At 38.6% G+C, this 27,417-nt stretch overlaps 1 protein-coding gene across 1 annotated transcript in view; it reads right to left on the reverse strand.

Annotated features, from left to right (window-relative positions):
• RAPGEF2 (Rap guanine nucleotide exchange factor 2) overlaps window positions 1-27,417 on the reverse strand; it is a 247,062-nt gene that overhangs the window by 36,455 nt on the left and 183,190 nt on the right. The window contains exons 8-11 of the mRNA XM_082611143.1: window positions 20,042-20,173; window positions 10,292-10,469; window positions 3,837-3,973; window positions 3,052-3,210 (exon numbers count right to left, since the gene is read on the reverse strand). Of these exons, the coding sequence (XP_082467269.1) occupies window positions 3,052-3,210; window positions 3,837-3,973; window positions 10,292-10,469; window positions 20,042-20,173 (606 nt within the window). The remainder of the gene's footprint in view (window positions 1-3,051; window positions 3,211-3,836; window positions 3,974-10,291; window positions 10,470-20,041; window positions 20,174-27,417) is intronic.

The following is a 27,417-nucleotide window of genomic DNA, read 5'->3' on the forward strand; positions in this document are numbered from 1 at the left end:
GTTCCCTCCCCGCCGAAGGGTGCAGGGCAGAGCCAGGCGATGCCTGGGTGTCACGGGTAGGCCCTAGATGTAGGTGGTGGAGAGAGGAAGGGGAGACAGAAGTAGAAGAGTGGGAAAGGAAAAGAGGGACAGGAAGAGGGAGAAAGAAAAGGAAAAGGCGTGGATGGGGAATGGAAAACCATGACCAATCACCTGGTACCAAAGGACATCTATGCCTGGCCCCGCCTTTGTCCTTCAAACCCAACAGGGGACAAGAATGGGAAGAGGAGGGGACTTCCCTGGTGGTCCAGTGATTAAGACTCCATGCTTCCACTGCAGGGGGCGCAGGTTCAATCCCTGGTTGGGGAACTAAGATCCCACATGCCGAGTGGTGTGCCCAAAAAAAAAAAAAAAAAAAAAAGAGAAAAAGAGAATGCGAAGAGAGGCACACAGAAGGGAGCAGGGCAAAGCACAGTGCTGGGCACTGAGCACATCACGGGACCCAAACGGACGAAATAAGTGTCAAACTGCATCTACTCATGCTGTGTCCTCAGGCTGAACTTGGGCTCGACTCTATACCACACTACCCAAGATGTATTTTGGGAACCCACTGAACTGTAAGGAAATGAGGGCCAAACCTAGCCAAGGTTGCTTCCTCTTGGTAGAGGGAACACCACTTTCGTTCATTTCATTCAGTAACCTTTGATTGCCTACAATGTGCTCAGTACAATGACACCCTCGTGGAGATCACGTTATGGACAAAAATGTGATTCTCACTGTTTAGTTCTCCCAGCAAGAGGAGGATGTGGCATGCGCACTTTCTGACAAATAAATGACATTTTAACAGAAATACGCTAAAATGCTATAATTTAATGCAAATAAGCATTTGCATTAAAATATCTAAATTCATTCTCCATGCCTGTTCTAATATGGAGGGAAGGAACGCAGGGCCTGAGATGGGGGGGAATCACAAGGGTGATTCCTGAACCCCTGATTTCACGTTCCTTTTACAGCGTGTGGAGAGGCCTGCAGAGTGAGAAAGACTTGGTCTGGCAGACGCTGCACCCTTGACCCTCTCTGTACATCCGGGAGTCTCGTATCAGGAACTACAGGAGTCTAATACTACCTCAATCAGAGTTTTCGTTTTCAATTAGAGTTTTCTCTTGGCGTCTACCTTGATGACTATCACTCTGGATTTCCCGCTGATTCCTCATCCAGTAGAGAGATGAACTGTCTTCCCTACAGCTACCTCCTCGTCCTCTCCCAGGACTCCCGGATATTTAAGGTTACCTGCTACATCTGACATGACTTCAGCACTCTTGGAATATTAAGTCATAATATTTTTATCAATTATTCTGAGACATTTCTGTGCCTCTTATATCACTTCAGTCCCAAGACTACAAAATTTCTAACAAAAGGGGTTGGACAATTATGAGGTGCTAATGTAGGAGCTGAATTCTCAGAAACAAAATAGCTTTTACTCGCCCTTTAAGGACAGAAACGGACCTAGATGCTCTAGTGATCCTGACTTGCAGAAGGGCGCAAGGAGAGACTGAGAAGCAATAACAGGACAGAGAAACCTTTAACAATTTTCCAGTTCGTTTTGACTCAGTTTGGCTTTTTTTTTTTTTTTTGGAATATAATTCTAAAAGCTGAAATATCACATATGACCCCTTTTAAATACACATTTTGAGGCCAAATATAGACTTTGAGATTTATGTACCATTCTGTTTTCCTCTATTTTGCCAAATAATTGAGAGCTGGCTATATTAAGAAAGCTCTTCTGGCATTACATATTCAAAAACTGAATTTATAGCCTTTTTTTTCCCTCTCCATGGTGCTCACTGGAGGAATTATTTAGCAAAATTATTCTCTAAGTAAGATGATTTTATTTATAGCCATGGTCATTTTTCTTTTTAGTAAGTAAAACGCTTGAAATGAAAATTTAAATGAGCACTATTTTATATTTATCAGACATTATAAAAATTCAATGATGTTCTTTTAGCATAAACTATATTCAGATGTATTTTAGACTGTAGACTAATAAATACAAGGAGCACTTAACATTAATTAGTCTAAGTCAACTCTTTTGGTTTATTTATATTAAAGTATTTTATCTTTCAAGGACAATTTTTTAAGATATAAATTATAAATACTTAATACTGATAAAAGCATCTTAAATATATATATATATATATATATATATATATATATATATTTTTTTTTTTTTTTTTTTTTTTTTACGGTACGCGGGCCTCTCACTGTTGTGGCCTCTCCCGTTGTGGAGCACAGGCTCCGGATGCGCAGGCTCAGCGGCCATGGCTCACGGGCTTAGCTGCTCTGCAGCATGTGGGATCTTCCCGGACCGGGGCAAGAACCCGTGTCCCCTGCATCGGCAGGCGGACTCTCAACCACTGCGCCACCAGGGAAGCCCACATCTTAAATATTTTTTACACTAATATAGAGGTTACCTGTTAGATCGACCTAATTAAATTTCACATTTGGTCTCAACATTCTCTCTAGCCTTTTATTAAATGCTTTTAAATAATGAATATTAACATAATATCAATACAGATATTGTTCTTTTTATTAGCAATCACTCCTTTACTATCAAGTGTTTCTACTGATTCATACCATGATTAATTTTCATGACTTCTAAAATCAATTCCATATCTTCCATGTATTTAGATAAAAATACTGTGTAACTGTATCACAGCATCTTTACTAACCTATATAATTTCTTTTCATGATGGGCATTTTACTTCCATATTTTTTGTTGACTAAATTATAAATTATTATTGAGGAAAATTTAAAAATACCATATTTATAGAACACCTGTTTTTTAATAGAACACATTTACAGAATGCTTAGCTCTGTGGAGTCCAAGTAACTTTACGGAAGATTTGTTTTTAATTTCCTGGAGCGTGATAACACTAAAAGTCATAGTTCTACTTTAAAATCTTCTTTATAATCTAAAAGATGACCTGTTTATACAGGCTGAAAAATCTTACCTCAACTGCATACGTAAGTGTTCTTTATATTAACAGAATACAGAATAATGACAGTTTATACCTGGCAGTCATCCACCTTTGTCCTCATCACTCCTTTCATGTATTCCTTGTCCATAGTAGGAGAGACACCGAAACTATTTCCCATACACAGTATTTCTGCTTTTCCATCTGGGTAAGTCACTTCCACAGAACCATTCAGAATCACTGACCAGGAGTCCAGCTAGTTCCAAAAAATGAAGACAAAGCACAAAATAACATCATGATCATGAAGCTGTAAATGCTGGAATGGTCCCTAAAAATGATTTAGATCTTTTATTTTTTAAAGAGGGAACAAATAACCCAAGTACAGCTGACCATTCGCCAAGTTCACAGAACAAGAACTAAAGCACAGCCATGGACCCGCGGGTTTCCAGGTGCCTGCACGGCGCTCCGCTCTCCTAATGACTCTGGCTATTCCTCTCTTAAACGACACTGGGGAAAAAAATGTCTTCTGTTCCCCAAAACACATGTAAACAAGATAAAATGATCACCACAGCCTTGATAAGAATAGCATTTTGTTCTGACAAGAGGCATAATATTATGAACGTTTAACTTGCAAAATCTGAAAAGTTAAAATGTCAAAAATGTTTCTACCAGTATCATCTGGAATACCGCAAATAATAGAAAATAAAATAATGAACTTGGAAGACTCTGACACAACGAGTGCATCATAATTCCTGAATGATTCAAACTTATTGTTGCCCTTGGTTTGTAAGGAGGAAAGAAGAAGAATGGGGTTTTTGTTCATTTGCTGCATCGAGCGAGGCTCACATAGAGACGTTATGAGTGGCAGAAATATTTCCTAACCTCTTCACCGTTGTTTAACACGATGGTCCCGGCCCTTTCCACCACCGCAAACACCATCACAGCACAGAGCTCCCGCCTCACCGACATCGTCATGTTGGCAAAAGCCGGCAGCTGGTGCATGAATTCGAGGAGTTGTTCTGAAAAGCAGAAGGCGTGTGAAAAAATGACAACTATTTCCCCAAACAAGCATTCAGAAAGAATGCTCTACAGCTCTTTCTTTTTAAATGCCCTACAATTCTGCCTGGTGAACAGTACAAAGACTTTAAATTATCTTCAGTACACTTTGGAGTTCTTGCAGGTATACGAAGAATTCTGTCACTGTGGAAATGGTGACATTTCCTTGTTGATTCAGGAGCAACAGGACACAGTGCAATTCAAATTCCAGTGGGAATGAAGAAATGAATAAACTTCAAATGGGGAATTTCTATTGAAAATGAGCTGTGATCTTATTAAGGCTTACTAAGGGATGAAATGATAAGCTGAAATGAAACAGAGCTCTGAGAATTCTCTAGAAAGTCAGTAGGTCCATTCCGGTGCCTCTGGGGGCGAGTGGATGCCCAAAACACACAGCAGAAACAACCACCCTCACTCTAAAGATACTCCAGGATTTAGAAACCAGGGAATATTTTCTGTGGGTCAGACAGATCCATAAAAAGTAATCCATTAACAAGTTTACAACATTATATGATAAAGGCGAATTAAAATGGATAGATTATTTCTGATCCCACAGATGGACGAAAACAGAGTTTGCTCACTCTTCCTATTGGCAATGCTGTGGACAAACAGCTTCTTCTTGCTAAGAACTCCTTACTAAGTTCTTTCCTCACTCATCATCATGGCTGTATGAGATGCACGGTTTCTTTTTCACTTCACAAGGAGGAAACCGTGCGGCTCGAAGGCATATCATTAGGAAGTGGCAGCGGCACGATTCAGGACTGTGCGGCTCCATGCTCAGGCTGGACATCACAGGTGGTGGTAAACACCACAGGGCGTGTGTCAGCATGTGAACACTTACTAGCTGAATTACTTTGCGGAAGTTGATTCATTTCCTTAAGGCGTGTTTCTCTCACTTGGAAAAGAAAAAGATAACACCCACCTTCACTGGACAGGTCTGAGGATCAAAAGCAATGAAGATGATAAAGTCCTCAGCAGAGAGTAAATACGCAATACATGAGAACTGCTGTTCTTGTCATTATTACTGTATTCATGGTATCGTTCAAACTTTTGGCTAAGTAAAAATTCTACTACATTTTTCTTGTCCGCACAAATGATACTGTCCTTATGCTCCTTCCTTCCGTCTATTAGGATTTAGTGACGAGTTTTATGTTGTTGGATATAGTTTGTTCATTGCAAAAACAATGTATAATATAAAGATATGTTCTGTGAAAACATTACTCTTCCACAGGTCAGACTAGGTGGTGTTTTCTGGTCCAGCTTGGTAACGTCTGTTCTGCTTAGACCCTACGTCATCCCTCCTGTATAAGACTTTTCATTACAGGGGTGGCTCTGGTAATCAGAAAGAATAACAGTGATACGTGGTACCCAGGGATTCTGTCCAACAAGACAGCGTTCTTCAACTTGACCCAGGCTGATGTGTCAGGACATCAATTTCCTGTTGCAACCAGCATTTTTAAAAAAGAAGGAGCGAGAGTATCAAAGTACATCAGTTATAGAAAGAATAAGTTCTGTTGAGTGAACCTTTCATTTCTGGAATGAGTAGATGTGTTTGTGTCCTGTCATAAAATATGTTTATGCCTGAGGGCAGCTATAAGGCAATTCTGAATAGCACTGCAAGAGATGACCCATACCTACTATCTGCGGGAGGTGGGACTCAGTGTTTTACAAATGCACTGGCTTTTTGACATGAAACATAAAGACAAATGAACAAATTGTGGTCCTCTGGCTGGCACATCCCTGTTAGTTCTGCTGTTACCAGCCTCTGTTTTCTTCAGCTATCACACCCCACCCCTCACTGTAAGGTATTAAAATACTAGCTATAGGTATTAGAACACACATTTCATTTTTTTCCTCTCCTAGTAAGAGCTAAATTTCCTTGGACAAGCAGAGATGCATGCTCTTAAGAAAAATATGAGACGAGAAATTAATTGTCAGAAATGTTCTAAATTTAACATGTTTAGACAGTAATAAAAGTCAAATTACCACCACACATGATAGGAGAATATGAAGCATATGAATATGAAGTATAAAACGTATTCACTAATACTTGCAGCAATGATTTGAAGTGCTTGCATGGACATTTGTCTTGCTTTCTGGAAGTTTCCTACTCTATTAGTGGGTCATGAAATCAATTTGTGATATATGAGTAGTGATTAACATTAAAAGATACAACAGAATAGAAAATATCTGTGTATCACATATAAGGATAAATAATAAAGGAGACAGAGAAGATATAATAATAGTAAATGTATATAATTCTCCAGGCTCAGTTGAAAAATTAAAAATAAACAAACACTTAACCAGACAATATCCAAGTATTTTTAAAACTCTCAAAGACTCAATAATGGTAACACTGGTTTTGTGATAGCTTCTATTCTATCATGTATTACACTGGAGGACTACAGCAATTAAAAAAATAAAGAATTTATATCACCAATCTTTAAAAAAATAATAAATATAAAATGGAAGCATTTGACTACAGGAGCTCAACATAAACCCTGATGATGCCCCAGGAAGCATACAGAGTAACAGGGATTATGTCAGCCAAGAATTCAGAGCGTGGAATGAGTACTGAGATAGTTCCCAGGACGTATGGAGAGAAGCAGTGTGGAAGGGAGAGACAGGACAGCTTTATTCTACATGGCTTGGAAGAATCTGTCTGAATAATACATTAATGTGATCTATCTTACTTTGTTAGGAAAGAAATATTCCTGTTTATGAAAAATATTAGACATTCAAAAAAACTTTTTTCTAGTCAATGTAACACAAAGAAAAGCTAAATAATCAACTTACAGACACCAGAAGCTTTAGTCAATTCAGAAAATTCTTATCTTATTGCTTTGGTTTAATTTTATATAAGAAATAATTAAGATTTTTTTTTTTAAAAACCTGTGAATTTGTATGTGTGTGCAGTACAACAAGCGGGGAAGAAAAAAGGAATTCTTTGAAAGGGACCAGAGTAGTTCTCTTTTGAGGCCAAGGCCTCAAAACCAAAAATAAATTTGTAACCATTCAATAATTGAGTACCTATAGAGTTACGAGTTGAAGCGCAAAAATCAATAATGTCCCTTTCTTCAAAGTACTGAAACAAAGGTATACCCAAGAATCTGAGGGAACCCAAAAGGAAACTTTTTAATTCCTGCAGTTTTAAAAACATGATTAAATATTAGCAATTTTAAAAAATTAATTTATTTATTTTTGGCTGCATTGGGTCTTCGTTGCTGTGCACGGGCTTTCTCTAGTTGCAGCGAGCGGGGACTACTCTTCATTACAGTGTGAGGGCTTCTCATTGTGGTGTCTTCTCTTGTTGTGGAGCACGGGCTCTAGGCACGTGGGCTTCCGTAGTTGTGGCATGCAGGCTCAGTAGTTGTGGCACACGGGCTTAGTTGCTCCGTGGCATGTGGGATCTTCCCAGACCAGGGCTGGAACCCATGTCCCCTGAATTGGCAGGTGGATTCTTTTTTTTTTTTTTTTTTTGTGTGTGTGTGTGTGTGTGTGTGGTACGCAGGCCTCTCACCATTGTGGCCTCTCCGGTTGCGGAGCACAGTCTCCGGATGCGCAGGCTCAGCGACCATGGCTCACGGGCCCAGCTGCTCCGCGGCATGTGGGATCTTCCTGGACCGGGGCACGAACCCGTGTCCCCTGCATCGGCAGGTGGACTCTCAACCACTGCGCCACCAGGAAGTCCCTAGGCCTTATCTTTAGTGATAATGATTTACTATTTTAAATAAAAATATACTTGATAGGAGCAAGCATCTGAGTTATCACTGTTTACAAGCATATTGGTATTCAACTACAAGTAATTCATCCAGAGATTATATCAACAAGCACATTAAAAAAAAAACAGTGTGGTGTTCATTTGTAGGAATCAGCATAGCTCTTCCTTCTAGAAATTCTGAGAGAGAAAACTTCTCAGATATGAAGTGAGAGTCTTAAATTTCCAATAGCTACATGTATTTGAATAATCATAATTTTCTTCCATAACTATACTAACATGAGCATATTCAAAAAAGGATAAACCTCCATGTCAATCTGTTCATAAGCCATGTTCAATCTAATTTTTTATAAACCCTATGAGCAAGGATTCTTAAGATGGCAAACCAAACACACTTCCAATTTCATTCTCTCTTTAAAACTACAATAAAGTGATTTTGAAAAAGAAGTAGGATCTTGAAATCAAACGTATGGTTACCGAAAGGGAAACATGGGAGGGAGTGATAAATTGGGAGATTGGGATTGACACACACACACTACTGTATATAAAATAGATAACAAATAAGGCCCTGCTGTATAGCACAGGGAACTCTACTCAGTACTCTGTAATGGCCTATACGGGAAAAGAATCTGAAAAAGAATGAACATACGTATATGTGTAACTGATTCACTTTGCTGTACACCTGAAACTAACACAACATTGTAAGTCAAATATACTCCAATAAAAATTTTTTAAAAAATGAAAAAGAAGCGGGCAAGGACAAAGAGAATAAGGGAGTGGAATAAATTTTGGACACTGGAAATCAGATGAACGTGTGGTATCAGTCTAGAGGAAGCTAAACCCTATGTCTTCAGGGATGAAAGAGGACCACTTCACTTCATGCTGCAGAAGCCTCAGAAGACTTGTGACTAAGAGCACCTCAGGACCGGGGAGTGGACCAGGTGGAGGAGGGAGGGGGCTAACCTAAGGAGGAACAGGGATGAGCATGTGAGAGGCAGCTACGTCCTTTCCTCCAACAGAAATCTAGAGGTTAAGGCCCCCGGAAGGGTGACGGCAGAGGCACTTCTGTGCTGGGGGTGCAGGCACGGCTGGCTTCCCACCACCTCCTTCGGGTCTGAACTTCTAAAAGGGCATTGACAGTCCTTCCTTCCTAAAACAGCCCCCTGTTCGGTGCACTCCCTGAAACATCTCCCCCACTTTATTCCTCAGACCCCAGCAGGACCAGGGCTCCCTGTTTTGTTCCCACTGGTCTGCCAGGACCTCGGAAACCCTCAGTCCATACAAGGCGCTCAGTCACATCCGCCAATGACCGAATGCTCACTCCACACAGCAGTCATCTCTAAATAGCTAGCAGTTCCTATCAATGGCTTTAGTGGTATCTTAGATACCTAATCCAAGGTTCTGGTTTTCCATCTTTAATTCCCTAGTATATGTGCAGAGCTTAAACGGTACAAGGGTCTCCTCATACATGACGCTGGCTCCCTCAAAACACAAGCAACAGGGCTTCCCTGGTGGCACAGTGGTTGAGAGTCCACCTGCTGATGCACGGGACATGGGTTCGTGCCCCGGTCCAGGAGGATCCCACATGCCATGGAGCAGTTGGGCCCGTGAGCCATGGCCGTTGAGCCTGCGCGTCCGGAGCCTGTGCTCCGCAACGGGAGAGGCCACAACAGTGAGAGGCCCACATACAGCAAAAAAGACCAAAAAACAAAACGCAAGCAACAAGCCACTCACATACGATGATGCCCATACTGTCCTATATCTAATCCCACTAGACCCAGTTCCTTGAATTTCTTTCAAATACATATTGGCCCAAAAAGAGCCAAGGGTGTGGAAGAGCAGATAATCAGGCTCAGGCACCAGTGGTTACAGATTCCAGACCTACGGGGCAGTGATGCTCTCAGAGGAAGCTGCTCTCACCGCCCCCAGCATCTAAGGAAGAAGCAGGGCCCAGAAGGCAGGCATGAACGCTACAGCACCATTACACAATCAACTCTTGCTCTGATGGCAAAGCCGGGTAAAGGCGACCCCGAGGAAGGAAAAAGCGGACAAAAAGCCACTTAGACTCTTAACCTTAGGGCACACTTAAAGCCTCAACCCCCAGGTTCACGCAGGGCTCACTTGACATTCTGCTCTCTTCTTCCCCTGAGCCTCACCTTCCTACGGAACCAGAGAAGAAGAAAAGTCATTTACATGACAGCTTTACCAACTACCACCCGACTGATGTTCACACAAAGAAAAACTCGAGCTTACTAGAAATGGCGTGCGCAAGACGATTAACAGAAGTAATAATGTTTGGAAGACTATATTTATTTTTTTGTCCGAGAGTAAGCTAAGAAATGGCTCGTGTGGAAGGGTTTTATTAGGAACTTTTATTAGTTGTAGTCTCCTGAAGCTATGAACAAATTAATTGTTTCAAAATGTTTTCAACAACAAATGCCAAGGGACACTGATACATGAATGACCTTTTAGAGCCTACTATTCTTGGGCTCCACTGTATTACACAGTCTTACCTCTAAGCTCTTTAAATTGCTATGAGATTCGTTTTCTCACCCAGACTTACCAATGTCATCGTCTGTCCTGTCAATGGGGTCTTTCTCCAGGCAGTCTCGCACGATGTCCCTGCTCATCAGAGGGTCCGAGGCTCTCTCGATGTCCTCTTCGTCATCATCGTCCTCAGAGTCCACTGCTGTCTCCGGTAACCCACTCAGGTCCATCTCACCAGCCTCACTTTCTGTGGCCTTAAAACAGACCCCAAATAGATAGATAGATGGATAAGACAGACAAACTTTCGTAAGTAAATCTTTTGTGCCCCAAAGAAATAAAAACAAGTTTAGTTCGAAATATTAAATTTTTTCTCATATTAACTTTCCATAACTAAGTTAAATGTATTCAGTATTAACAAACAGTCATGCACTAGGCACTATAGAAAAGAATTACTTCAACAAAATATGAGTGATTTTTATCACTGTTGGAATTTGTAGTTAGGATTAATGACTAACAATAATTTTGATTACCTGTCATACGGCATTTGAAACATAGTAGAATAAGAAAAAGACAGTATCTGTTTTCACTCCATTTTTCAAAGAGAATGGCTTAAGCTAAGAGCTTAAGGGCGACAATTAATTCTGAACAATTCCTTCCCCCGAAGAATAGGTGTGTAGACTTATTAATGCCAAGAAGACGGAACCACTTCTCTCTTATTAGACAGTCTTTGTGAAAAAGTGAACCCCAAATCAAAGGTAACCTGATAACTATGCAAACAAAACATTAATAATTACTTTGACGATCCCAGTGTCCACTCTCCAACTATAAATCACCAAAGGTGTGAAAGACCCTACATGCCTGTAGGTGACAGTCTTCTTCCCATTCCTCAACACCACTGAGTGGAGCACAAACCAAATTTCAAGTAATCAAGATCAAGAAAGAATGAGGTAAAAGCAAAATTAGCTCAGGAACGTCTGAAGGAACCAGGTATAACAGGAATGAAGAGACGGAAGGAAGTCTAAGTATGCTACTGTCTTTATTCATAGCTACAAATCTGTAGCTACTCTCTAGTGCTGAAAAAAATGTTAAATAAATGCAATAACCCAATCTCTTAAATTTTTTAGAATTTGTTTTTAATTCTGGAAAGAGACTCCAAGGCCTATTATGGTTCTGTGATTAAAAACAAATATTTAGTCTGAATCAAGAGTCACAAATTTCAAAATGATCTCTTCTGTTGAGCTATCTCAAGTATAGATGCGTTATCCTTTTTAGGTTATTCTATATGCTCTTGTGATGATCATCTCAACGATCATGTACCTATGTATCATACTGGCCTCATTTGACATATGTACCCCGAATTTACTAACTGCTTAAGCATAGTAAGAATGAGTACAATTAAACATCAACTATATCCATTTCGAACATCATAAACGTGGTTTTCCAGATAAAATAGTAAATGCTTAGAAACACTTTATTATACAACTATTAATTTTGTAGAAGACATAAAGTTTACCAACTTCAAATAACTCACAGTCCACATGATTTTCAAAGACAATAAAGACATCTTATTTTTAAGAATAGGCAAATACAGATTAAAATAAATAAATGAAAGATGAAAATATAAATTGTTGAACCTAATAACAGAAAGCCAACACCAAATACTGACAATGTGCCAGGAACTCTACTCTAAGTGCTTCACATGTATTAACTTGTTTAACCCTTCAACAATCCTATGAAGTAAGTCACTGACTTTTACTATTCTCCAAACATATAAGTAAAAAGAAATTATTTCTCCAAGATCATGTTGCTGGTAATTGTGGAATCAAGAACAGAGCCAGGAATTCCAGCTCCAGAGTCATAACTACAACCTAATCTGCCTCTTTGTAAGAGATACTTAACACATGAGTGCAGCTCATAGAAGGATCTATACTTTTTCTATCATTTAGTTTAAATCAATGTTTAAAGAATAAATTGTATTATTATTATTATTTTTTAAAGAACACATATATTTATTTGTTTGTTTGTTTGTTTGTTTTGGCTGCTCCAGGTCTTAGTGGCAACATACGGGATATTCGCTGCAGCCTGTGGACTTCTTAGGTGCGGCATGGAAACTCCTAGTTGCGGCATTTGTGCAGGATCTAGTTACCTGACCACGGATTGAACCTGGGCCCCCTCCATTGGGAGCATGGAGCCTTACCCACTGGACCACCAGGGAAGTCCCATATTATTTTCTTATCAACAAAGTTTCAGCTTTCTGAAGTCTTGGTTTATATCACAGAATATTTAATTCTACATTTTGAAGCAATACAAGTATGTGTTAATATTTTCTGAACAAAAAGAATTTTAATCACATTTCAGTTCCTTACATACGATTTCCTGAACATACATTATGAGAATTATCACACATTATAAGAAAAACCTATGGGGAAAATAATTGAAGACAGAATATCTAATGAAGACAGAATGAGTGAAAATGGAAAGTCTAACCTCTACAAAAGCTCTTTCAGCAGTGGCCTTAGTGAATACTGCTGCTTGGGTAGGACCACGGTGAGCAGAGGTGCCCCAGGTGGTACAGCAACAAGGCCTTGCAGCCAAGGCCAGAGAATTAATTAATTGTGGCACACTCAGCAGCGCACCTCTAATTTATGATTTTTTAAAAAACTGAAGTATAGTTGATTTACAATGTTGTGTTAGTTTCTGGTGGACAGCAAAGTGATTCAGTTATACATATACATGCATATTCTTTTTCTTATTCTTTTCCATGATGGTTTATTACAGGATGTTGAGCATAGCTCCCTGTGCTCTACAGTAGGACCTTATTGTTACCTATTTTATACACAGCAGTGTGTATCTGCTCATATCTCTAACTTAAATCGTCTCTAGATTCCAGAATGACACTGAAACAGCATTGGATGGGATACAGTATGCCAAGGCTGTGAGCAGAGAAACTAGGCCAATATTGTTATCACCACCTTACTGCTAAAGCCTACAAATGTGACAATTTGCTAATGGTTGCTATGAGTACATTTTCACCTCAGTTTCATCTTGACATCAAAGATTATTATTCATCACCTTATATTTTCAAAGATACAGTCAGTCCTCTATATCCACATTCTTTAATATTAGCCTAGAGTGAAGAGGCACTACTGAAGATAAAAATAAGAACAAAACACTTTAAAGTAATATAGCTATATAAATTAAGGTTTTTCTTAACTTTTAAACATCTAACATATGGTAAGAGATGAAAGATATATTTTACACCATCCCAAAGAAATCATTCCTATCATTTAAATGAATGATATTTAAGTCTTAAATAGAACAAAAAGATTTTCCAATGTGAGTTGGATTAATCTCTCCAAAACTGAACCCACCACCCCATCTGTGCAAACAATCATTAGTTGTTTTCTATTCCTGTTATGTGTATTCCATTGCTTAAGAAACTATTCATAAAATAACATTTATGAAACCAGTAACTTAGAAGATTTATTTTTATTTAAAGTAAATACCCATGTTTTAGAGACACAAATGTAGAGAACAAATGTATGGACACCAAGGGGGGAAAGCAGGGTGGTGGTGGTGGGTGGGATGAACTGGGAGGTTGGGATTGACATGTATACACTAATATGTATAAAATGGATGACTAATAAGAACCTGCTGTATTTAAAAAATAAAATAAAATTCAAAATAAAATAAAATACCCATTTTTATTTTAAAATACTACAGAATTCCTTTTAATAATACATCTTAAATAGAATTCAATCAACAAGTTTTTGGGAATCTACTAATTTCGTGAACAATGAGACCCTTGGAGACTGAGTGGAGTCCAAGGTTTAGTGAGCACTGACTGGTCTATGGTGGGTGGGGAGAGGGCTAAACTTGAGTGCCCGGAACCTGGGACTCACTGGATTTACATCCACTGAATGAACAGACAAAGCAGAGGTTAGTGGTTCAAATCTCAGCTCTAGCATTCATCAAGTGACTTTAACAAAGTCGCTGATCCTCTGTAGACCCAGTTTTGTCACCAGGAAGCTGGAGTTACATTTCACCATTCATAGGATTGTTCTTGGATCGAATAAAGGAAAAGAAAGCCAGTTACAGACCACATCAAAGTCCCTTCCTCAAGGGAACACGTTTCCACCTCTGTGCCGGCACCCCTTTACCCCAGCAATGAGCCTTGCATGCAATTTACACTGGCAGAATTTGCCAAAAAAAACCCCCAACACTCTGTTAAATATCCCAACCCTTTTACACACTGCAAAAATTTCCCTCAGGCTAACTGCACCCATTAAGTTCTAGCTAAATGGCTCACACGCTAATTATAAAAACAGTGATCCTATATTGAATGACTACTGTGTATCTAGCACATTTGATGCTTTTAGTACATAATAATCTTCATATCAATTCAGCAAATTAGGATTATTACCACTATTTTCCAGATGAGAAAACACGAAGGGAAACTAAATAAATTGTTCAAAACAAAACAAAATCTAGTAATTGTGCCAGGACTCAAAATCGGGTCCAACCAACACAAACTACTAAATACTTTGCACTATAATACTTCACTCAGTTTTCCAAACAGACTGTCTTCATAAAGAAAATAGTTAAAATATAATAAAGTAATAAAATGTGTCTTGCTTTGCTAAGTCATAAAACATAAAATTTACATTTGTATATAAACATAAAAGACTTGCTATTTTCTAGCTTCCTTCAAAGTACAATATTACTGAGATAATGCTAGTCTTTAAACCCTTTCATTCTAAATAAAGATATGCACACACTTTATAGTTAAAAAGGTATGTGGGTAATTTGGGATTAACATACACACATTATTATATATAAAATAGATAACAAGGACCTACTGTATCGCACAGGGAACTATACTCAGTATTTTGTAATAACCTATAATGGAAAAGAACCTGAAAAAGAATATACATATATAACTGAATCACATTGCTGTACACTTGAAACTAACACAATATTGTAAATTAACTGTACTTCAATAAAAAATAAATAAATACAAGGTATAGAACAATGTCATTTAGGCAAATAACTCCTGTCCTAAATTAATTTACCTTCCACATATACAACATAATATAGATTTAGGTGCACATTACAGCTAAATAGTAATATTCTCAAGAAAAACTATTAATATTCTCAGATCAATGCTGAAAGCTCTATGATTTATTTAACTAAAAAGGGACTAAATATAGTTTGTTATTATGAATACAGTTCTTAAAACCAGTTTATCTGGCATTTTTAAGGATATCAAGTAAATGAAGAAACTGAGGAAATATTAAATGCCATAAAGCGCTAGTGAAGTGTTAATTAAAAAAAAAAACAATGTAACTACTACACGTTTATCATTAAGTACTTAAAAATCATTTATGAAAAAACTTTTTGCTTATTAAATATCTCACACCCACACATATCCCCATGTTTAGGAGGGTTGTTTAATAAGTAATCTTGAAACAAACTTTGTGCAGAATTTCAAACATACGTATGTAACCCAAATAGCACCTGAGTCAGACCCTGATATAAATTTAGGCTAGAAATTTATGTTGAAGGCTAACGCTGATGCTAATTTAACTGAGACAACAAAGTGAGCAGGCACTGCACACAAAGCCATATATATGCAGAAAGTATGAAAATATATTTGGAAATAAGTATAATGCTTGCATTAAGTCCAGTTTGTGTATCATAATTTATGCTCTTCCTAATTTTACACTAGGAATTTTTTTTAAATTTCAATATAGGATTTACCTAAAAGAGAAGAACAATTCTTTAAAGCTTTTAATGTAAATTGTTAGGTTTCTTTCCAAAAGCTACAATCCTAACAGGTGTAAGAATGTCTATCTATAAATATTTATTATAAGTAAGAAAGTCTGTGCTAATTTGATAGGAAAAATAGTTTCATATTTAAATCCTCATATACTCAATTACTTATGTCTTAAATATTTATTTAAGGTATAGACACGTGCATGTTCTCTTCTGCAAATTACCTACTCTTGTCCTTTGAATATTGTTACGCTATGGGTGAAGTATTTTTCTTATAATTTGCATAAGTGAGTTAAAAGTCTGACTTTAAATCTTTGTCTCAATTGCTCTTTTAATTATTAAAAGTTCTTATCATTCATTACACCATTAAGAGTTTGCTAACTCTTGGGAATCCCCTGGTGGTCCAGTGGTTAGGACTTGGCACTTTCACTGCTGTGGGCTCAGGTTCGATCCCTGGTTGGGGAACTAAGATCCCACATGCCCTGCGGAGCAGCCGTAAGTAAGTAAAGTAAGTAAGTAAGTAAATAAATAAATAGTTTTCAAAAAAGAAAAAAAAAGTTTGCTAACTCTTCAGTTTATCTGGAATTTAATCTTAATTATGATATGAAGTATGGTCATTAAAGTGGGCCCCCCTCCCCCAAAGACCATTTATTGAATAATCCATCACTTCATTGATTTGAGGTTTCCTCTATTACATATTACATCCTTACACATGGATTTCGTTTTGCTTGAACTCTGTTCCATCAATCTGCCTATTTTCGTACAGTTATTTCCAGTCCACCTAAGTCACTGCTCTGATAATCACACCATTTAACCAGGACCTTACCGTGACTGGAAATTGCATTGTCTCATGTCACCAACTTAGGCATTCTGCTTTCTGTCACCAGTAACTTCCTACTTTTCAGCTTGCTTTCATTGCCTTCCAAGGCAGCCCTTTTTCAAAACAAGCATGATCCTCAGTCTTCCAGGCTCTCTGAGCTTCGTGCCTGTCTCTCACACTCCAGCTTCTGCCCCCTAGTCTAACACTACGATCCCATTCCTTCCACGCGTCTTTCCTGAAGGCCTACGATTTCCTGGCCCTATTCCAGGCTCTAGAGAGAAGACGAAGACAAGACAGAGAAGTCCGTGCCTCTTGAAGCAGTCATGCTGGGGGACAGACAGAACTTAGAAAGTGACAATCCCTTCAATTAAAGTCTAAAAGACCAGCCAGGGAAGGGACCAACAATGTAGGACCTGCGTTTCAAAGGGTAAGAAGGGAAGAACTCTCTGAGGAAGCGGTCCTTAGAAAGGAAGGCCGAAAGGAATCAATGAAGGCCGAAAAGGAGAGAAAATTCTGGACAGCAGGCCTGCAAAAACAAAGCCCTGCGTTACAAGGAGCCTGGCGTGCTGTGCTGCTCCGTCTGTCTTTCCACTACACTCCTTGAATAAAGAGGCCGTCCCGGGGGAAGCCAAATCTCTGCTTTCTTTGTGTTCACTGTGGAGAAAACTACTTACCAGGGCAGAAGGAAATCACTCTGTATCTGAGGGCACCTACCCAGTTGAGCCTCTGATGCTCTGGTCAATTGGCTCCCCTGCTCTCCGAAACTATGATTTCAAAATGTGTCCCTCCTTGAGACTCTCCACCTGCCAACCCTCTCGCTCTGCAAGAAGGAACTCAGAGACCCCAGGCAGAAACTCGCTCAACTCCCAAACTCCCCACTCCAAATCCACCATCATATGCCCCTGTTAAAAGAGAGGAGGTTTCTTTTCTTAAATAAGCTAGTGATTCCACTTTGCCCTTGAATTCCTCTCCTCCAACCCTCTCAGAAAAATTATTCTAACTTTTTCTCTCCGGCACACGGCATTCCATGACAACCTCTTTGTATCCATCTCCTGGGCATTTATACTCGCTCCAACGTGACAGCTTCCTCCCAAGTCAGAACTGGATGCACAAGAAAGGGGTCAACATGGGAGACAACTGCCCATCACTGGAGCTGCTCAAGAATCAACCTGACCGACAGGAAGAGAGGAGAGGATTCAAACACAAGACTGGTCGCCAAACCAGGCGCATCTGGCAGATTTCTTCTCACCTTCAGAATTTCTGATTTAAAGACAACAGGGGACCTCTAGTCAATGTTAGTCATACATTCGGTAACCAAATCCTTAGTTACCTCTATGGATTTTTCCTTAGGAAGGATACAAACTTACCAGGCTACATGTCTGTCATCAAGTTTGAAACGAACAGCTGTGAAACTCATCTAAAATGAATCAAAATACGCAGGGGTCCTCTTTTCCAACTACACCCCAGTCCTCTTTTCCAACTACACCCCAGGATAAAGCCAGACCGCAGGCTGCAAACTCCAACCCCCATAGAACTAGGTGGAGCTCTCATCACGGTCTGGATCCTCAGACACCCTGATGGGGGCTGGGGACAGCCAAAGTGCCATCAAGAATCTCCTCACACCCTTCCCCAACCCACCCAAGGTAATACCACATAAAGCTGAAGTTCCCCTCAGAATACGCCTCCATAAAGTATACAAACGACTCACTTCATTCTTATTATAAATTTACCTTCTAGGAGGCTCCATTCAGCCTGGAATTACACCCGAAGAACAGCAGGGGTAACTGCTACGACCTCAGGCTGTGTTCCTACTACAGATCTTTAAAGCGCGTGATCATCTCAAAGTGTAGAAGACAAAGGCTCTATCATGATGTTTCAATTAACATAAGCTAAAGCACAACTTTTACTTCTACTGTTCATTGTTCTATTATAAGGGATACTCTTGAATAAATGTTCAAAAAAATCAACTTCTAAAAACAGGCATTATGCAAGGGGGGGGTGGTGGATAATTTTACCCTGATCCACCACCGTTTCCTCCTCTAACATTTGAAAATGGAACTACTTCCTAAAGATCTAATTACAAGTTAACATTAATGCCTCAAAGTAGAAACTTGAAAAGTTACTTTAAAGAGCCAGATCATTATGGGTTTTTTTGCAAAATAATAAAAAAGTTCTTAATCAGCTAAGAATCTGCAAATAATTGCATTTGTGGCTATCACTTAGTAGCCAGTGAGCTCTCCACAACACCTCTGAATTATAGAAAAGTGGGTACCTAATGTCTCCTGAAAAGAAAATTAACTTTCTAAGATCTATTAAATGTAGGACTTAAACAGACATGTTTTGCCCTGATGGTATTCTAACTGTTTAGATACTTCTGGTAATTTTTTTAAAAAATAGAAACTGAGCACTGCCTGAATGTATCAATGATCCTGAAACACTGTAATATTGTTAGAGAAAGGTTCTTTTATGGCCATCTCATATCACAATTCCTAAGGAGCCAAGAATTATACTTTGTAAAGTGAGTATTACATTCTTTTTGTTTGAAACCATCTGAAATCCCACATTAGCTGTAACAAAAAAAAGGACCATTTTTTGCATATTTCAGTCACTTTTCCAAAATTTGCATTTTCTAAGCCAATGAACTATTCCTTAACAATTAAAATTATTTTGCTTTTAAAACATTTTTGAAATTCCATAATTCTAGTTTCTTTTCTATCCATCACTATCATAAGAATTTATTTGAAACATATAAGTAAGTCTATAGGTAATAAAAATAATGCAAGAAAAATAATTCAGTGATCAAATCTTAATAATTTCTTCCTTTTGTCACACCCAAGACTTTATTAAGAAAAACTTAGTATGGGAAGCATAATTCTGAAGTTTTCCCCTACAATTTTATTCAAGAAAGGGTCATCAACCTAGTACACCTACAGCCAAATTAATAAAATATTTACAGTCCGGGGAAACATTTCCATTGTAACCACTCCATTTAAAATTCTGGTAACTGGTAATAGCGGAGACAAATGCATTTAGACTGTAGTTCAGCTTCCTAAAACAAACATACAACATACTACGTGTCTGTGTGAAGCATAAACATTAACATTTTATGTCCATGTGTGCACATATAATATACACACATATATTTACCTTTAAGATTCTACCCATGAAAAATCACAGAACTCCTCAGGATATACGAAAATGAAGCAAATGACAAGGAAAACACCTTCCTACCTGGTAGATATCAGAAAGACTGCTGCTTCCAGAATCACTGGTGATGCTACATCCTGAGTGGCTGGAGGAGACGTGAGTCACCTGTGGGTGGAGACTGTCGGTGAGGTGTAGCTTTGTGAAATCTGCAGGAAGCTGGGGAAGGATCAGGAGAAACTGAGTTACAGCTGGAACCAGGAGCTCCAGGAAGGCATCTACAAATTGCGTCACACTCTACTCCAGGCCAGGAAAGGTCCTTCAGTTTTTAAATTCACCATGACTAAATACTGTCCTATTTACCAAAAATCACAAAATGAATCTGTAAAGTTTATGGGCATTCGATGAGCCTTAAATCATACTAAATTCAACACTTAAATAGGTGGGTTTGGCGGTTAAGATTAACCTGGTGAGCAATGAATCCAATGAGCGACAACTTTCAAATTATACACCAATGAGCAAATTAGTCTCCTACTATTTGTTAGCCAGCAAAATGCAACTTTGTGGCAAGAGACAGCTTAAATAAGAAAACAGATTTGAGGTTCATGTATGCCCAAATGATGTTTCAAGGTTAAAAAGATGAGCATCTTAGAACAAAGTGTATTGTTATACAAGTAACTACACAGGCACTACGGAGAAAACAGGAAAGTATGCGCTCGGAGGACGCAGAGTCGAGAAGGTTATGGACAACATTCACCTGTCACAGACACACAGAGACTACTGGTTCACGTTTAAACTCCAAATAAAAATTGCATCTATTGAACAGATTCCCTCAGCATCCCCCAAGCGCTTCTATCACCCCCCCATACAGCAGAGAAAATGCACTGAAAAAGGAAACATTCACCCATTCAACAAATATTTACTGAGCCCTCTTCCTCTTACTATGTGCTAGTTAGTGAATGAGATGCTAAGAAAACGCTGCCCTTAAAATCTTACACTCGTAAGTTATTAGCAATTCTTTAGAATTCAGAAAGGGCACTATGTATCTATAGCATCACACTTAGAAGACACTACTGGCCAATAATAAACCTGACATTTCAAAATATATGCTAACTGAAACCCTGCACACTGATAATATCTTTCTTTCCTGCTGGCATATTGATCCTATTTGGCTGCTGAATAATAAATAATAGAGACTAACTGTTAAAATCAAACTTAAGTAAGAGCTTGCCTTGGCAATATTCCCTTCTCTCCTGTGACCCTCATCCCTCCTCCTCTTCCAAAACCAAGATGCCACTTCACAGTTTAGAATAAGTCCCACAGGGGAGGTGATGCAGGCTCCTGACACCCACAACCGTTCAGACCTGACTCAATAAACAGATTATGACACTTAATAGTACTTAATACACGGATGGACTTGGAAGGCATTGTGCTAGGTGAAATAAGTCAGACAGAGGAGGACAAATGCAGTATGACATCACCTCCATGTGGAATCTAAAAAAGTATAACTAGTGAATATAACAAAAAAGCAGCAGACTCACAGATACAGAGAACAACTAGTGACTAGTGGTTACCAGTGGGGGGTGGAGGAGAGGGGTGGGTATGGGATGGGCTCAAGGATGTATTGTGCAATGTGGGGAATATAGCCTATATTTTGTAATAACTGTAAATGGAAAGCAACCTTTAAATTGCATAAAAAGTAAAAAAAAATTAAATTAAAAAATTTAAAAAGTAGAATTATACCCCTTCAGAAAAAAACCATTTAATATAGTCTGCATAGAAATAATATTTTTAACATCACGGGAGATAAAGTATACAAAGAAAAGATTTAAATATAAATTTATTGGGGGGCATATAAACAGATGCTAAATAAACAGATAAAAAGACATACATTGGAGAAGCTCAGAGAAGTGAGATGTTTATTCAAATGTGTGGAATCATTGCAAGAATGACATATATCTCACTATGAATGTTTTTTTAACTGATAATTGCAGATGTTTTGAAATAGATAAAACTGGGAAAATAACAATTTCCCTGCAAGGAATAGATAGGCAAAACCCCCCAAATTTGAGAATTTATATATTTTATTCACAATGTAGAAGAGCGAAATATTTCCAGGATTTCTTCAGGAACAGTTTGAAGACAGAAGTTTGCCAAACTGTATTTTACTTGTAGCTGAGTGCTACATGTCAGATATTAAAACAATGTGTTCAAAGCCAGGATGAACACCTTTCCTCATCTTGGCTACCTTTCGTTTAATGCAGTCACTCGCCACAAAAGGCAACTGAAGAACCAAGACTCTGTAGCTCAGTGACTTTAAGAGGCATCAGTCGATACATGTACTTACAGAATAAACTGATTTCTATTGATTATCTTTTATAGGGATGACTCAGGTCGACATGTGCCACACAGTGTGATTTTTAAAAATTAACTTGAATATGTCAAATAAAGATGTATCCATCTGATGAATTTTTACTCACCAGACAGTTATTTACTCAAGTCTCGCAGGACTTGACCATCAACTGGTCATCTTTTCTGACTAAATGCACTGTGGGGAAAGCACAGGAGCCTTCGAGCTCTAAAGCTCTAAACAGATTGTGGAGTGTGAACAGACACTCCACAATCTATTCATCTATGCTCACTTAGACCCACAAAGAGCAGAAATATGTGGCTTTGTTAAGCTAAGAACCATAAAGTCTGTGTATAAAGAGAAAAGAAGAAACACTTTCATTCTTAAGAATTCAATTCTACTTTATAAATACTTATTAAGTCTCTGCTATGTCAGACACTCTGTTAGGGACAGGAAATATCAAAGTGAATAAGACACCTTCAGTTCCAAATGTAAATTCTACTACCCAAAAAGTCACTGTAGTAGGTGTCATGCACAATAGAAAAATAAGTCAAACATTGTTTGTTTGTTTTTGGCCATGCTGTACGGCTTGCAGGATCTTAGCTCCCCGACCAGGGATCGGACCCCGGTCCCCTGCAGTGGAAGTGTGGAGTCCTAACCACTGGACCGTCAGGGAACTCCCTCAAACATAGTTTTTTAAACGTGGCTTTTTATCTCCCCACCACCACTTGTGTTCTTTGCAGACAATGAAATGATGTTAAAGTTAATGCATATAAAATTCAGTATTAGCTAAATATCTCTTTGTATGAGAACAGATGACATGCTTGAGAAAGCTTTGCATTTTTCCCCATAGATGGGGATGAGAGTCCCATGATTAAACGCTACCAACAGGCCACGTCGGCCACGGTTGTGGAATGGGAGAGGTGTGGAACTTGTCTGCAGCGAGAGAAGACAGCCTGAAATGCACGGGTGCGGCCCAGCCTCACACTCTACAGACTGGAGACCTGAGCCCAGGCCTAAGGGAAGCGGCTCTTTCAGAGGGAAACGAACCAGCCAGGAACTGGGAGTCAGGGTGCAAACACAGACACAGGCACCGCGTTCAACCTCTGGGCAAAAGGGTAACGCCGCACGCTGGGAGCCAGTAACTCACTGTCTGAGCAAAACATACCAAAGCAGGGGGCCACACGCCAAGGACAAAAGACTCACTTGTCCCAGCTTTTCTACACTTGATCCAGGGTCTTTTTAAGTTACTCTCACCATGCTGTTTAATCAAATTTCCAATTAAATGGAGCTGGGAATTATCTTGCGGCTCTAGCCACCACTTATAACAGAAATTCTGCCCAACAATAAGAACATTTTTTGAAGCTGGGGCTACACGCAGTAGTTACCTGAATAAAATTAAATAATAATTAAATAAATTAAAGGGGAAATTAATATATTTTATACATTTTGATCTTAACGCCAATATATTCAATATTTAACAGCAATTCATTACGAACACAATTCAAGGAAATCTCTTATATTTATCTTGTTGTCATTTAAATGCTTTTTATTTTCATATTTGATTGTATGAATATATTACTGCTCACATTTTTCCTGGATCAAGCAATCTATATTCTTAAAAATAGGGCACTTGTGAATCACAACTGTAACAAACTAGTGTCAGGCAAATGATTGAATCATAGTTTCACCAGAAACACTATTAATTACATAAGGAACAACAATGGTAATACGTATTTAAATCAGATTCTTAAATGTGTAAAGTAAGCATAAACAATATTAATCATAGTTTTGTAAAATCTGGGTATCAATTAAATGATAGCTTGTTTTGTTTTCTTTTTTGGGAGAAACGGGTGCTATACCAATTAGCTTTAAGTAAGAAGTACTAGAGAAGACTTAAGGCTCATATATGAACAGGCATTTGATAGCCTCTGATTTATTAATTAATCTAATGATTGGCATTTATAAAAGTACCAGCTAATAAATGAACTCTGTTTTGAACATAAATTCAGTGAGTGAGGACGCCTTGAAATCTCTGACACCGCTAAATAAATACTTTGCTGAACTGGTAAAATTCCTCAAAGTGGTGCTAACATAGTAGAGACTAGGGCATTTCCTTTCTTCCCCTTCCTCCTCTCCCCCCAAAAAACTTCTTAAGTTTATGTTTTCCAGCTCTACAAGAAAGGGCTGGTACATCACTGGTTATGTAACGGAAACACAATAGAGTTGTATGTTCCATGATGCATTAGCACCGTAGGACTGCTAAGAAATCCAACAGTTCAAAACTACACAAGACAAAAAAACACTGTCAACAGCAGTTGAAATTTATCTCACTAAAGATTCCCCAACTAACCCCAGAATCACTTTTATTTCAAGAAATAGCTACAACAGAACACACAAGGTTTGGGCTAATGGTTAGAATCTATCCAATCCTCCCTGGCAGTTCACCTCAAGTAACAACAGTACTAAGGTAAATTAAATATCACACTTAGTGACTGAACACCAGCTTCATGGTAAGATGCAACACAAAGATTTTACCCAAATGAGCACTGTTTTCCCCAGATCATCCCTGGAGTTCTGTGAGTGCTTTCCACGCTCATATTTTCAGGCTCTGAGGGGAGGAGCTGGTATATTCCTGGACACATTTCCCATTTGTTCCTGAAGTGTCAGTGAAAATCCAGTCTCCTATAGTTTCCATTTATTCATCATTTATTAAAAACCTGTGTTGTGAGGATTAAGTGAATGACGGGGTATAAAGCACTCAAAGGAGAGCCTGGCACCCAGAACGAGACAGAAGGTCTACCACGTGCAGACTCGTGGAAGACACAGGGTCTCCCAGCTCTGGATTCCTGCAGCTGGAATCTAGTCTGGATGCCAGCAGGGACTGAGCTGCTCTCAGAAAGGGCCTGAGGGCCAGTCATCACCCAGGTCCAGACACTGTTCCTCCACCCACGGTAGGACTAAGGTTGTACTTTAAAAGCAAGCCATATTTTCTCTCTGTGTGTACACACACACACACACACACACACACACACACACACACAGCTTTTCTTTTACTAAAACTGATCTTTGTAATACGACGAGTTCCGACACATTCTGACCTATTTCTACACACAGCTTGCATAGGCAGGAATGTTATTTGATAGCTCATTTTAAAGACCACTTTATACTATGGTCAACTTTTATTTCTCTACCCCATAATATTTCTTTAGGAACACCAGAAAAAGTAAGCATTTGGACTCCTGAATAGTATTCATCAGAAATCATTTTTACTTCTCTCATATCCCATTAAGACGTGCTCAAGACCCAGGACTCATCCTTGAAATAATACTTCATCCATCAGTATTCCACAAAGCAAAGAGAAAGATTTCTGCACAGTATACAATTTCTTTTGTTTGTAAATATACGTAAAGGCAAGAAACAAAGCTTTCCCCAAAGGGTCATGAGATAATAATTTAATAAACTGATAGATTTAATAATATTTCTCATTAAAATACATGTAGACATTTTGAAATGTTGGTATGACTATGCTTTAAAGGAACAGTTCAACAAAAATTTGCTTTACATTTACTGGAGAAACCTGCCAAAAGATTAGCAATTTGTAAGAACTTAATATTCTCCCAGCTTCCTGGCAGGCTCAAAAGACATAAGTCTCATTTTACATATCAAGTTATCTTCTGTTCAACTTCCTGCTAAGTCAAGCAACCCTGAGCAAGTTGATTAACTTCTGTGCACCTTAGTTTCCTCTGTAAAATGAATATAACATTGTCCAGTGACTAAATAAAATAACTTGTAGAATCCACCTGCAGCTGTCTCTCTCCCTTTCCATTCCCTCTGCCATTTTTTCATCTTAGGTCAGATAGTTTCCAAATTCAATGGGGGAAAAAAAAAACTAACTTATTTTTGACACCCTCATACTTAACACCACCATTATACTACTTTACTTATTATATATATTTCCCCCAAAAGTCTACATATTTTATTTTTTAAAGATTTTTTGACGTGGACCATTCTTAAAGTCTTTATTGAATTTGTTACAATACTGCTTCCATTTCATGTTTGGGTTTTTTGGCCCCAAGGCATGTGGTATCTTAGCTCCCCGACCAGGGATGGAACCTTCACCCCCTGCATTGGAAGGTGAAGCCTCAACCACTGGACAGGCAGGGAAGTCCCTACCTCTTACATTTTAAATAAATCATATATTTATATGGAAGAGCTCACTGCTTAGACTACTGTACCAAAATTTGCAAAAGAAATAACCTCATTGTCATGGTAGGCTTACAGTCCAATTACCGCCTTTTATAAACATTCAAATTTTCATAGCGGAGAATTCTCCCGAAGTGGTAGGCCTGGGGAATTTGTGCTTTTGTGTGAATAGCCTCGTTACCTTTGACTGTAAAAGCCTCCACAACAGTCCTGCGTGTATTTGGCCAGGACACAAGCTGCATGATTCTTGCCATCCTAGAGGGCCCTTTGAACAAACACCTCTTGCGGGGAGGGGAGGGAGTGTTTCAAGTGCTGTCATGATTTATTCCAAAAATCCCTTGCTACTTTCCTACCTTAAAAATAATGTTTTGGAGCGAGGTGTAACAGGGAGGATTGGATGTTAAGATATAGTTTATATACATTAAAATTTCACTTTTCTCTCCAAACATAAACCTTTATATGTTAGAAATAGCTCCTGAAATGTGGTGGTGACCCAGCCCTCTCCCCAGGGCAGAAAGGCTACCCGCGTGTTTTTAAGGGTTGGTAACCTATGAATGAACCATAAACTTCCTTGGCTACAGTTGCATGAATTACAATCTAAAATTTAATCCCTACATTTATGAAATAAGGATAAACAGAACACAAACAGAAGAACTCAGACCCCTGTTAAGGAAAACAAATAAGCAAAACTAGTAAACTGAGTGAAAGGCTGTCAGTCACATGATTGATATTTTCAAGCAAATACTTTTAAGAAGCCTTTTCTATCGGACATTCATAGAAAGCACTGAATAGGAAACTCATGTGAACTTCACTTCAAAACAGAAAAGTGGAATCCTTTAGTATGAGGAGCAAGTGTACGATCTAAGTACCGTCTATTCCAAAATGTAAGGCTGTGTAAGGCAACAGT

Source organism: Mesoplodon mirus (genome assembly GCF_964341445.2).
Source record: "Mesoplodon mirus genome assembly, chromosome: 2".
Taxonomy (NCBI): Eukaryota; Metazoa; Chordata; class Mammalia; order Artiodactyla; family Ziphiidae; genus Mesoplodon; species Mesoplodon mirus.